Source organism: Panthera onca, chromosome E1 (assembly GCF_046562875.1).
Source record: "Panthera onca isolate mPanOnc1 chromosome E1, mPanOnc1 haplotype 2, whole genome shotgun sequence".
Lineage (NCBI taxonomy): Eukaryota > Metazoa > Chordata > Mammalia > Carnivora > Felidae > Panthera > Panthera onca.
The window spans coordinates 45,560,855-45,574,699 of NC_138352.1; the positions used below are offsets into that span (position 1 = coordinate 45,560,855).

Genomic DNA, 13,845 nt, shown 5'->3' on the forward strand with positions numbered 1-13,845 from the left:
AGCAAGAGTGGAGGAGAGGGGCAGAGGAAGAGAAAGAATCCTAAGCAGGCTCCACACTCAACTCAGGGCCCAACACAGGGCCTGATCCCAGAACCCTGGGATCATGACCTGAGCCAAAATCTAAAGTCAGGACGCTCAACCGACTGAGCCACTGAGGCGTCCCAGCAATTCTGTCTCAAGGTATAGCCCATAGCTCCTCAACATGGCAACTGGAGACAAATAAGGCAATATTCAAAATAGCACTGTTTTCAATAGCAAAACAAACAAACAAACAAACCTGGAAACAACCCAAATAAGCTTAAAAATATAATGTTCAGTGGAAAAAGAAGTAAATCCAAGAATATTATGTCCAGTAGGATATTTTCAGAAAGCTCAAAATAAAACAAAACAGAATCAGTATATTTACTGATTATGTAAAAACGTGATAAAAGTGTTTTTGTAAGCAATAGGATGGCAAATGCAAAATTCAAGAAAACAGTTTCACTGGGGAGGAGAGAGTGAATGTGAGGCAGAGGACCCTGTGGGTAGGTATAAGTTACTGGTAACTTCTATTTCTTAAATCAAGTAGTCTTTCTAGGAGCTCTCATAATGCTATAATGTTCTAGAACTTACATGTATTTTACACATAATCCTTTGTTTGTAACAATCATTATTCTACACTGAAAATGTAATGCAGAAATAATCTGGACATTCATGATATTTTCAAATTTGAAAATAAAATAAAATCATCAAAAAAAGACTGGAAGAAAAAATATTTACATGGTTTCCCCAATGTTTTCTCACATGATTTTTTATTTGATTCTTATAATAAATTTGGGAGGTTTGGAGGTCAGATAATAATTTAAGCAAATTTATTGAAGAAGAAGTCACGAGGCCAAGAGAGGTCAAGTGGTTCATCCCAGGTCATCATCAGTTTGGTAAGTTATGGGTTAGAGATTTTCATTTAAAGCTTAACCTCTAAGTCTTGTGCTATTTCCACCAATCCAGACTCACACCAAAACAGAGTATTGGAAAAAGGGGTCAAAATAAAGAAAATACAATGCTCTTATGGAGAAATGGTGTCATAATAACAGGAAACTGTCCACCAAGAAGGCAGAAATGTGTGAGAGTGTGGCTTTCCAGAATGTTCCTATGAGAATATATCTTACTGTCATAGAAGAGTTCAAATCATCCATCACAAATAAAAATAAGAATATTTCCTTGAAGACATGCCCCTGAATTTATGCTCACTCTCTGTTCTCTGTTTCATTCATGGGCATGCTGCGTGGCCCTCTGAAGTTCAGCTCCCACCCTCTCCATGCCTCCCTCACCACACTGAGGAATCGCCACCAAACACTTCCAAAACACCGCTCAACCCATGAAAAAATATATGTCAGGAATAATCATAACAATGACAATAACCCTCACATAGGTTCTATGTAAGGTTGATAAAATATTCTTATACACGTTTTGGATCTTATAACAAATCTGTGAGATTATTGGGACAGATATTGCTTTATGCCAGTTTGGTGAGGAGGAATCCATGAGTTCAAGAGAGGCCAGGTAGCTTATCCAAGGTCAGCAGTCTGGTAACATATGGGTCAAGGGCTCCCAAGCTAAGGCTATGTCTTCAAGGTCTGTGCTTTCTCTAACACTCTAGACACAGGTCAAAAGGGGTGCTGGGAAGAGAAGTCAAAACACATAAACTAGAAGTGCCTTCGCTGGGGGAAATGCCCTCATCACAAGAGGAAACGATCCCCCAAGAAGGGGGAAAGAAGGGTGTAGCTTTCCAGAGTCATGAGAACACTTCTCAATGAGCAGGGGTTTTAGAAACCTGGCACAAACCTTAGCCACCAAAGGGGACTTTTCCCTTTTTCCCAAAAATCTGAGTCAGTTGCTTAGTTTCAAAACTCACTCACTTCTATGATGACCTCCACAACATATGCACAAGCTATGAAGACAGCCAGCAGACACAGTAGCTTTCCCTCCATTTTACAAATGGAAAACAAAGCCAGAGAGAAGTGACCCACTCATTGTCACTCCCTTTTACAAACCAGCCGGCGCCTCCCTAGTCTCTTCACTGCTGCCTGCACCTCCTGGTTCCTCAGGGTGTAGATCATGGGGTTGAGCATGGGGGTCATGACCGTGTGGCTGATGGACACAGCCTTGTCCATGGAGAAGGGGGTGAAGGGCCGGGCATAGAGGTAAATGCTTGGAATGAAAACCATAGACACCACGACAATGTGGGTGGTGCAAGTGGAAGCTGCCTTCCTCCTCGCCTGCCCAGAGTGGGACCTCAGCATCACCAGGATGACTGAGTAAGAGGTCAGGAGGAGAAAGAACCAGATGACATCCAGCAGCCCACTGTTGGAGATCATGAGGAACTCCAGGAGGGTGGTGTCAGTGCAAGCAAGTCTCAGCACTTGTGGGACATCACAGTAGAAGTTATCCAGGATGTTGGGGCCACAGAAGGGCAATGGGAGCATCAGAGCCAGTTGGGCAATGGAATGGACGAAACCTACCATCCAGGCTGTCACCACTAGTGCCACACAGAGCTGTGTGTTCATGATGGTCACATAGTGGAGGGGTCGGGAGATGGCAACAAGGCGGTCATAGGCCATGACTGAGAGGAAGAAGACCATGGCGCCTCCCAGAAAGTGGAAGAAGAAGATCTGGGCCATGCAGCCCTGGTAGGAGATGGTCTTCTTCTCAGAGAGGAAGTCCACCAGCATCTTTGGGGCAGTGACAGAGGAGAAACAGAGGTCTAAGACAGCCAGATTTCGGAGCAGAAAGTACATGGGTGTGTGGAGCCGTGTGTCTGAGGTCACCGTGACCATGATGAGGAGGTTTCCCACGACAGTGGTGGTGTAGACAATCAGGAATACCAGAAACAGGAAAAGCTGGAGCTCTCGAGTCTGTGAGAACCCCAGGAAGACAAATTCTGATACCCACGTGAGATTCCCTGGTTCCATGGCATCTCATCCATACACCTAAGGAAAATGAACCATAGGTATACATGCATGAAGTCGCTTTTAGTGCTCAGGGCTCAGAGTTGTCCAGCTCCAGATGATGGAGCCTCATGTGTAGACCATATCACTAGGTGCTGATGAAATTGGCTTGTCTGTGGAGAGTTTACAAGTTGGTGCTGTCATATGCATTCGTGACATATCTTTAAAGACATCCAGAGACATATGCAACCTGCCTTTCAAAGATTCCATGTGATACAATTGTAGAGAGATAGGTGGAGTCCAACAGAACATCAGTAAAATTTCAGGGCTTCTGCCTCCTTGAGATTTGACCTTGATTAAGCTACTTCATCTCTCTGGGTCTCAGTTTCCATATCTGCAATATAGGAATTAAAACATCATCTCTATAGAATTGTCTAGGGGATTAAATAAAATAACACATGAAGTTCCTGGAACAGTGCTGGAAATAAATCACTCTGGCAATCACTCTTTTCTGGGTAGTTTCCTCCTCTAAATACATCCTCCCTTCTGCCAGTGTCAATACATTTTTCTAGCAATCATTTTTCATGCAACATTTAACCCATCCTCATTTTAATGGACTGTTCCTGTGTCCATGTTTTTCCTCTGTAATTTAACTGAAAACTCCCAGAGGCAGAAACACAGATCTTTATTTCTGCCCCACAGTGCCCATCTTGGTGGACAGTCAACACTCCAAAAGCATGTGGTGTGGACTAGTGGGTGGGAGAGGAGCTATGGGGTATAGCCCCTTACCCAGTGAGGCCAGGGAAGTGATGGAGTGTGTGCTGAGACAAGAAAGAGTCCAGAGAGAGAGAGAGAGAGAGAGAGAGAGAGACTCTCTTGGGGCGCCTGGGTGGTTCAGTCAGTTAAGTGTCTGACTCTTGATTTTGGCTCAAGTCATGATCTCACCATTGTGAGAAACACTTATAGTTTGGAGCCTGCTTGGGATTCTCTGTCTCCCTCTCTCTCTGCCCCTTCCCTGCTCGCTCAGGTGCCTGTGTGTACTAAATAAATAAATAAATAAATAAACATTAAAAAAAGAATGCATTAAAAATTAGATGATGAATATAGTATGATGGGGACTCAAGGAGATCTTCTGAAAGGAATAAGAAGTTTAGAAGATGTTACTGAATACAAGGGTAGAAGACAAAGGAAGATGTTGAAATAAGAGCAATGGAAATAGACAAAGGAATCAAGGCAGGAGATGAAGAGAAAGGAGAGGGAGGAACAGAACAGGTGAAGGAAGGGGAAATGGGGAGGTGGTGGGCAACGGAGGGGGCAGGGAATGGTGTCAAATGTGGAGAAGAAGGTGGAAGGAAAGAGATGGAGGGGCACAAGGTTAGGGGTGGGTGGCCTCCCCACTCCTGCCCTGTCTCAGTCCTGTTGTCTCTCACATGCCTATTGAGATCCATTATGTATTAAAGGTCATTTTAATCTCATCCTTCTGCTTCCATTTGCTTCCACTGCAGTCTGGTTCTATAAGACAGTCAGTGAGACCTTTCTAAACTCATGTCTGATCACGTTTCTCTCCCATTATAGTCTTTAATGACTGCCTAGAGCTCACAGCTTAAAACTCCAGCTCTTAGAAGCTGCCTCACAGGTTTTGTGGATTTATACAGAGTTGAAACATACTTACAGAAGTGCCTGCAACTCCCTATCGGCATGTCACACAGGCTATGAAATGTAGCCTTCATCTGCCTTTGTAATCAATACCCCTGTTACCCAGGAACAGAATGCCATTCAAGAAATTCATAGCTTCTCACATGTGCCATATGCTCAGTTATTTCCGTAGCCTTGGTAATGAGTTCTGTTTCCTGAAATATCTTCTACTACCTTCTCAACCTAGAAGGACTCAGATATCACCTTCTTGTGACTCCTCCCCATATCTCTCCCATGCAGAATTAATCCCTTCTTTTTCTGGGTTCCAATAATGTTTTATAAATACCTACATTATAGCATCTTCCACGTTCTTTTCTTGTCCCTCTAAACTAGATTGTAAATTCAGCAAATTAGCTCCAGCACCTCTAACAGCAACCCTGATCTAGCAGTTGCTCAAAACTTATTTGCTAACTTAATGTATGAGTAAGTAAGTATGTGACCTGATTTTATGCAACTAGGTGGGGGATTGTGTGGTGCGCTTCCTCACGCTCAGCCCTCAGCACCCTCCATCCCTGCTTGGTTGTTAAAAGCCGAGCTTTCCACATGCAACCTGAGGCATCTGTTTTCAACATCTCAGTTCCCCTGAATAACTTCCCGAGACTCTCCTCATACTTTAGACTTACTACCATCAAGTCTATGTCATTTGACATATTCTCTCCATGTTCCAGTAAGTGATTCTGGGTCCTTCTTGCAGCTGATTTATCTACAGATGAGAAAACCTTGGTCTCTCACCTTCCTTCAGTCCAGAACCAGAGAAAGTCCTCAGGTCTTACATTGTCTTGGAGAGCCTTTTCCTGCAGCGTCAGGTCCCTGGTCACTGCCCACACATCACGTGTGACAGCGGGGGTGACCCTAGGGAAAGAGGGCATATCCTCAGGGAGATGCTATTGGACTGGGCTCCACTCAGGAAGCAGAGCTGGGCTGATTCTAGCCCTATTCCCGCTGAGGCAAGGGAACAATGGGAGTTGTTAAAAAGTTTCTAAATGTCTCAAAAACACTTACTCTCTCAGAGGTCTTCCTTGGGCCAAAAGTACCAAGGACATTGAAAATTTTAGAAATTTTCAGGATGTAGGATTTTCAGGCCACTGTCTAAAAGGATGAGAGTCTCTTCCAAAGAAATGGACTCTGGGAGTGTTAGACAAACCCAATTGTTAGACCAGTGATTCTTACCCTTAAAAGAATCCCCTGGAGATCATGTGAGAAGATAGATTAGTGTGTCCCCGAGGCCCCAGACTTTCTCACTCAGTTGGTCAATAATAGGGCCAAGATTTTGCATTTTGAACAAGTTCTTAGATAATGCTGATGTTCCTGTTTCTAGGGCCACACATTCAGCACCACTGACTGTTCTCTGTCTCATGCGTGTGTGCAGAATCATCAAGCTGTTTTGATTTCTTTCTCTCTTCTTCTCCTCTCCTTCTTCTTCTCTTTCTCCTTTTCCTTCTACTTTTGAACTTAATTGATCTTTATTTACAGAAAGTCATAAGTGGGGAAATGTTTGTATGCTACAATAGGAACTTATTGCATTATTATTTATTATTAATATTAATATTATTTTAATTAATTAATTAATATATAATATATTTATATATTATATAATATATATAATGATATATTATTATATATTATATATATTTTTATATTATATATACATTAATATATAAAAATATATATTATATAATATAATTAATTAATATTATTTATTATTATAAAATATTCCTTATTAAATAGGAACAATATTAAAAATCTTGTCCTTTATTTTACCAACCAGACCCCCAACCCCCGTGTTGATTTACCAACCGTATCCAGGTCTACTCACATTATCTATAGAATGCTAGCATTTTTTACATGTGAGTTATTATTACTTCTAACATGAGGATTGGTGCAAGAAACCCCTATATTTTCTCATTATGAAAACAGATCAAAACTGGAATTAACTGCCGTTGTAAACTTGACGTGCCATAAAACCTGATTTCTTAGAGCTCTCTGATCTACATAGCATTTCCAGGTTACTCTAAATTCTTTCATTGCAAATGTTTACACTTGGCTAAATAAAGTATCTGCCTCTGGCAGACAAGAATACCATGTGAAGATTTTCCACATTCAAGAGATGTAGATTAAAAAAACAAATAAACAGGGGCGCCTGGGTGGCTCAAGTCATGATCTCACAGTTCGTGAGTTCGAGCTCCGCATTGGGCTCTGTGTTGACAGCTCAGAGCGTGGAGCCTGCTTCGGATTCTGTGTCTCCCTCTCTCTCTCTGCTCCTCCTCTGTTCACACTCTGTCTCTATGTCTCTCAAAAATAAATAAAACATTAAAAAAATTTTTTTGAACAAACAAACCACTAATTCTCATGTAGAGCTTCATTCCTTTTTAAAATATAGTCATGTGAAAAAGTGGTCTGGATTGATTCTGGGGAAGGAGACAGGACTTGTGTATTTTGTTGATTATCATGTGGGTGATTTTAAGTTCTGATTCTGGCTTAGCTTTCGCTAAGAGAAAGCTGATATGTTCCAATTAATATATTTCCCCTGTCAAGGCACATACGGGTCTGCGGAATGCCCTCCAAACCTAATCTCTTCACCACTGCATCCACTAGCCAATGTAATGAATTCCAAAGACCAGATGGCAGGAATGGAGTATTTACACTAAAGACCTAGTCACGGAAAACTGAACTGAGAAAAGTATTTCCCTATGCACTATATACCCAAGAAAATAAATATTTGTCAGATTTAACTGTTGCTACAACTTCAAACTTAAATGGATGCAGGATACATACAGAAGGAATTTCATTTATATTCTCATTGAGGGGACCCTGCATCTCTGATAATTAGTTATTCTTACATTATGGTGGTAGGTTTTATATGTCAACTTGACTGGTCTATAGTTCCCAGTTATTCAATCAAACACTAACCTAGGAGTTGCTGTGAAGGTACTTTGCACATGTGATTGATGTCTATACTCAGTTGAGTTTTTAAATGTTTACGTATCTAGAGAGAGAGCTTACACATGCTTGCATATACCTGCGAGTGAGTGGGGGATGGGCAGGATGAGAGAGAGAGAGAGAGAGAGAGAGAGAGAGAGAGAGAGAGAATCCCAAGCAGGCTCCATGCTCAGCGCAGAGCCCAACATGGAGCTTGATCTCACAAATCGTGAGATCATGACCTGAGCCAAAATCAAGAGTCAGATGCTTAATGGACTGAGATACCCAGGTGCCCCATAATCAGTTGATTTTAAGTAAAAGAGAATTTCCTAAATAATCTGGAACTTGCCTGATTCAATGAGTTAAAAAACCTTGGGGGCAGAACTGAGGTTTTCTTGAAAGTGTTCTGGACTGCAGCTTCAGCTCATACAGAGTCCTCTCCTGCACTTTCTGATGCCCATCCTATGCATTTCTACTGGCCCAGGGTTCAGTCTCACATCATGTAAGCCAATTCCTTGCAATAAATCTCTTAATATACATATATTTATATCTGACTGGTCCTGTTGCTCTGGTGGAACCCTGACCAATATACCCCCTTTTATGGATCAAACATAAAATAAAAACACATCTTATGTGAGGTTGATTGAGGCCTTTTCCTCCTCATACATCAATCATCCCTGAACTTGATTATAAATACAACCGGAATGGCAAGATGGACGGATTAATAAGGCTGAGAAGTGAAGTATCCTTTGAGCCAGACCCAATCTACAACCATGGAGCATAACACATAGAGAAGATGATAGGGCGCCTGGGTGGCTCAGTTGGTTAAGCACCCAACTCTTGATTTTGACTCAGGTCGTGATCTCACCCTCATGAGTTTGAGCCTGGCGTGGGGCTCAGCACAGAGCATGGAGTCTGCTTAGGATTCTCTCTCTCCCTCTCTCTACTCCTCCCCACTCATGCTCTCTGTCTCTAAGAATAAACTTAAAAAAAAAAAAGTTGAGTCACTGTGTTGTACACCTGAAACTAATGTAATATTGTGTCAGTTGAGTATAGTTACACTCAAATAGAAAAGAAATTTTATAAAGAAACCAGAATGTTTACTCTTTTTATCTATCTATCTATCATCTATCTATTTATTTAATTTATTTCTTTTGAGAGAGAGAGAGAGAGCATGAATGAGCAGGGGAGGGGCAGAGAGAGGGGGAGAGAGAGAAAAGAGAGAGAGAGAGAGAGAGAGAGAGAGAGAGAGAGAGAATCCCAAGCAGGCTCCATGCTGTCAGTTCAGAGCCCAACATGGGGCTCGATCTCACAAACTATCAGATCATGACCTGAGCCAAAATTAGGTGTTGGGTGCTTAACCGACTGATCCACCAGGCACCCCCTGATTTTTTAAATCTATCACTGAAATAATTTACAGCCTTCCATCAACAACTTCTAAGAGATCTGTATCTGTTTTCACTAATCCTATGTAAACAAAGTGACTAAAAAGCATTACTTGACTAAATCTGATTATTTAGACCCTAAGGAACCTGATAACTACAGTAAAACTTTGGATTGCAAGTAACTTGTTCTGCAAGTGTTCCACAAGACAAGCAAACATTTCTAATAAATTTTAACTTGATAAACAAGCGATGTCTTGCAATATGAACAATACATGATGCCAGATGTCACCTGATCACAACTGAGCCAATGGTTCTTCCCTCTTTCTCTCAATCTCTCTCTCTCTGTCATGCTGCATGCTTATGGATGATCAGCTCCCATGCGCAGATGCTTGGCCTCAGGCTGTGGTGTCTGGCAGAAATCAGTGATTTTTCAGAACATTGGGTGGTGCCTAAACTGGCATTAGTGTATTTTTTGTCACCTCAAAGTACCTATGGACAGTCCTTTGCTTTTACATAGAAGAGCAAGCTTAGGAATGATTTGCTTCATTCTAGGTCAGGCTGCCTGCAGATATAGACCCTTTCTTCTGCCTTATTGCCAGTTACATTAAATACAGTATATGACAAGTGTTTAATACTGTACTGTAGTCAACATCCGTGCAAGTGTACACAATGGCCCCCAGGCAGGAAAAGGTTGAGAAGAAAGGTGGCAAGAAGAAGGAGATGATTACGGTGGAAGTTAAGAAGGAAATCGTTGAGAAGTACAAACAAGGTATGCAAATGGCTGAAATTGCAAGATTTTATAAGATGTCTACGTCTGCATCTCGTCTGCAGAGGAGGACGGGGAAAAAGCAGAGGAATCCCTTACTTCAGATGAGATTAGGGAGATGTGTAAATTGTGGGAAACAGTGAAAATTTTTGTAGTAAAGCACCACCCAAATAAGGCTGTAGCAGTGTGAACGATGAATCTGTTTAACGACAATGCAATTCACATTCCCACGAAATCCTTGAAAGAAGGCAAAAGCAAGTGTCATTGGGTAGGTTCCTTGTTAAAGTTGCATGAAAAATAAAGGTTCCACTGAGCCAATAGGTAGCAGTGATTCCATTAGTGATAGTGAAAATCATCCTACACAATAACCCTCCTCTCTCTTGTCTCCCTCACACCAACCATGAAGGTTTTCAAAAGTAAGTGCAGGCTCATTTGTTTATTTTTCTTTATTATTTTGTACTATATAACAGTATTGTAATCATTTTTATGTGAATATTTTGGGGTTGTGGAATGAATCATCTGAGTTTCCATTATTATGGGGAAATTCGCTTTGATATGTAAGTGCTTTGGATTACGAGCATGTTTCCAGAGTGAATTATGCTAGCAAACCAAAGTTTTACTGTATCTTGGTTTAATTTAAAAGTATCTATGGCAAGATTCCAACTTATACTACAAATCTGTAGTAATCGAACAATATGATACTGGCAAAAAATAGACACATAGATCAATGGAACAGAACAGAAAACCCAGAAATCAATCCACAATTGTATGGTCAATTAATCTTCAACAAAGCAGGAAAGAATATCCAATGGGAAAAAGACAGTCTCTTCAACAAATGGTGTTGGGAAAACTGGACAGTAACGTGCAAAAGAATAAAATTGGCCCACTTTCTTACACCATACACAAAAGTAAACTCAAAAGTAAACTCAAAAAAAGATCTAAATATGAGACCTGAAACTATAAAAATCCTAGAAGAGAGCACAGACAGTAATTTCTCTGACATCACTCATAGCAACATTTTTCTAGATATGTCTCCTGAAGCAAGAGAAACAAAAGTAAAAATGAATTATTGGGACTACATCAAAATAAAAAGCTTCTGCATAGCAAAGGAAACCATCAACAAAACTAAAAGACAACCTACTGAATGGGAAAAGATATTTGCAAATCACATATCCAACAAAGGGTTAGTATCCAAAATATATAAAGAACTTACACAACTCAACACCAGAAAAACAAATAATCCAATTAAAAATAGGCAGAAGACATGAACACATATTTCTCTAAAGAAGACATCCAGATGGTCAACAGACACGTGACAAGATACTCTACATCACTAATCATCAGGGAAGTGCAAATCAAAACCACAATGAGATGTCATCTCATACTTGTCAGAATGGCTAAAATAAAAAATAAAAAAAAACAAGAAACAAGTGCTGATGAGGATGTGGAAAAAGATTCCATGCACTCTGGCAGGAATGCAAACTGGTGGAGCCACTGTAGAAAACTGCATGGAGTTTCCTCAAAAAAAAACAAAAAAAACAAAACAGAACTACCTTATGATCCAGTAATTGCACTACTGGTTATTTATCCAAAGAATACAAAAACACTAATTTGAAAGGATGTATGCACCCCTATATATGTGTATATATATATATATATATATATATATATATATACTCCAACCCCAAAATATAGGTATATGTATATATATATATATATATATATATATATATATGTGTGTGTGTGTGTGTGTGTGTGTATGAATATTTTTCATCCATAAAAAAATTAAATCTTGCAATTTAAATCTTGCAGCAACATGGATGGAGATAGAGAGTATAATGCTAAGCAATGTAAGTCAGTCAGAGAAAGACACATATCATATGATTTCACTCATATGTGGAATTTAAGAAACAAAACAAAGTAACAAAGGGAAAAAAAAAAAAAGAAACAAACCAAAAAACAGACTCTTAACTCTAGAGAACAAACTGATGGTTACCAGAGGGGAGGTCAGTGTGGGAATAGGTAAAATAGGTGAAGGGGATTAAGCACACTTACTGAGTAACGTCTAGAATTGTTGAATCACTGTATTGTATACTTGAAACTAACTAAACACTCTATATTAACTATACTGAAATTGAAATTTAATAAAAAGTATTGATGGAAAGTAAAAAAAAATAATTTTAAATAGGAATGTGTGGAGGAACTAATATTAATTAAATGCCTACTATATACCAAGTACTGTATTGGAATTTTACGTTTACCTCACTGACCCACACAACACTGTGAGGAAATACAGCTAAATTTTATAGCTAAAGAAGTAGAGATTCAATGATGTCCAAAAGGAGCACAGCCAGCAGGAGTTAAAGCCTGGATGGAATGCCATGGCTTCAAATCCTGTTATTGTCTCACTATACAATTTAAGACAGCATCAGAACATGGGGAAAGTTTTAATTAAAGCCATTAAAAAATTTTTAAGTAACCTTTACACCCAATGTGGGGCTCAAGAGATCCTGAGATCAAGAGTTGCATGCTCTACCTACTGAACTGGCCAGGCAACCCACAAAAAAATATCCGAACCACTGTTCGGTACCTATAGTACCTAATATCTGAAATGGGGAATTAACTCTTCTCTAAAACATTTGTATTTTATGAAAGTAGGCATATATGTAAATATTCCAATTCTCCACATGATAAAATTATAAAAAAGCCCTCTGTCTTACTAGAAAATTTCTGGGGGCGCCTGGGTGGCTCAGTTGGTTAAGCGTCCGACTTCAGCTCAGGTCGTGATCTCACAGTTCGTGGGTTTGAGCCCCATGTCGGACTCTGGGCTGATAGCTCAGAGCCTGGAGCCTACTTCAAATTCTGTGTCTCCCTCTCTCTCTCTGACCCTACCTCGCTCTCACTCTGTCTCTCAAAAATAAATGAACATTAAAAAAATTTACAAAAAAGAAAGTTTCTGTTAACCAGAATTCCCAGAGCTCTTTTTAAATTTAAGCCGTTATGAGCAACGTATTTTATATTTTTTTCCTCTACATTCTTTATAGTGAGAGACATTGCACCTAACCATTTAGTGTTAATTTATATCTGAGTCACATTTATATCATAAACATAGCATAACTTCAGTAAGAGATGTCTTAAATTCTCATGGATATAGCTATGTTCATCAAAAGGGGATATGTCTCCACAAGTCAGTTCAGAATTGAGTATCTCGTGTTGTGAAATGATCACCTGTAAGATAAATCTGAGGAAGTTCTCCCCATTTCTTTCCTTTAGGTCAATGTTATAGATTATAATTAGAATTTCTATGCTTCCTACCATCCTTAGAATTGATGTTCTGGATCACATAAAAGTAAAATTTTCATAAATTAAAAAAGTGACTCAAGATCACTTTTTAAAAAATAAAACCAGCAAGTGACTTCTGATCATTTATAAATGGAATCAATAGATTGAAAGGCCACAGGAAAATTGACAACCATCAATGAATGCAAAGACATAGCTGAGTAAAGTTACAGAACTCCAAAGATAAAGAAAGAAGATTAAAAGCAGGGGACCGAAAAGAGTGTTATTGTTCCAGGGTTAAGATGAAATTTTTCACCATTTATCACAGGTATTCATCCATAGCCGAGGAACTCTTTAGGTTTTCCCTTGTGTTTGTAGGAGATCCCGAGTTTCAAATCCCACCCATAGCCCTACCTCTAAACTTGGAGTCAAAGGAACCAAGTCCCGGCCAGGCTCTGCCACTCGCTATTCATCGTTGAGCAAGTCACTTCTCTCTGAGTTCTCTCATTTGTTAAAGCATTTAATACAATAATAATAATAACATATCCATTATCAGTTTTATGAAAATGAGATAGAAGTGAGAAAGTGCCCAATACAGTAACCTGACACAGGTGTGGGTCCATAGAAATATTGATTTCATCTCAAATGTCATACTCTATAAAGACTTTCCTCCACTTTTCACATGGGAAAACAGAAGTTCAGAGGGAAGACTTGTCATTTTAAAGTGAAGATATTTAAATTTTTTAATTTTTTTATTTGAGGGGAGGAGGGGCAGAGGCCCACGACCCTGGGATCATGACCTGAGCCAAAACTGAAAGTTGGACACTCAACCAACTGAGCCACCCAGACACTCCTGAGTCAAGATATTTTAAGT

The 13,845-nt window shown here is 39.7% G+C and overlaps 1 protein-coding gene across 1 annotated transcript; it reads right to left on the reverse strand.

Moving 5' to 3' along the window:
* On the reverse strand, positions 1-3,315 carry LOC132676177 (olfactory receptor 4D2-like). The gene has a single exon (XM_060628328.3). The coding sequence runs from the start codon at positions 2,949-2,951 to the stop codon at positions 2,016-2,018; it is 936 nt and encodes a 311-aa protein (XP_060484311.3). The 5' UTR covers positions 2,952-3,315; the 3' UTR covers positions 1-2,015.
* Positions 3,316-13,845: the final 10,530 nt, after the last annotated feature.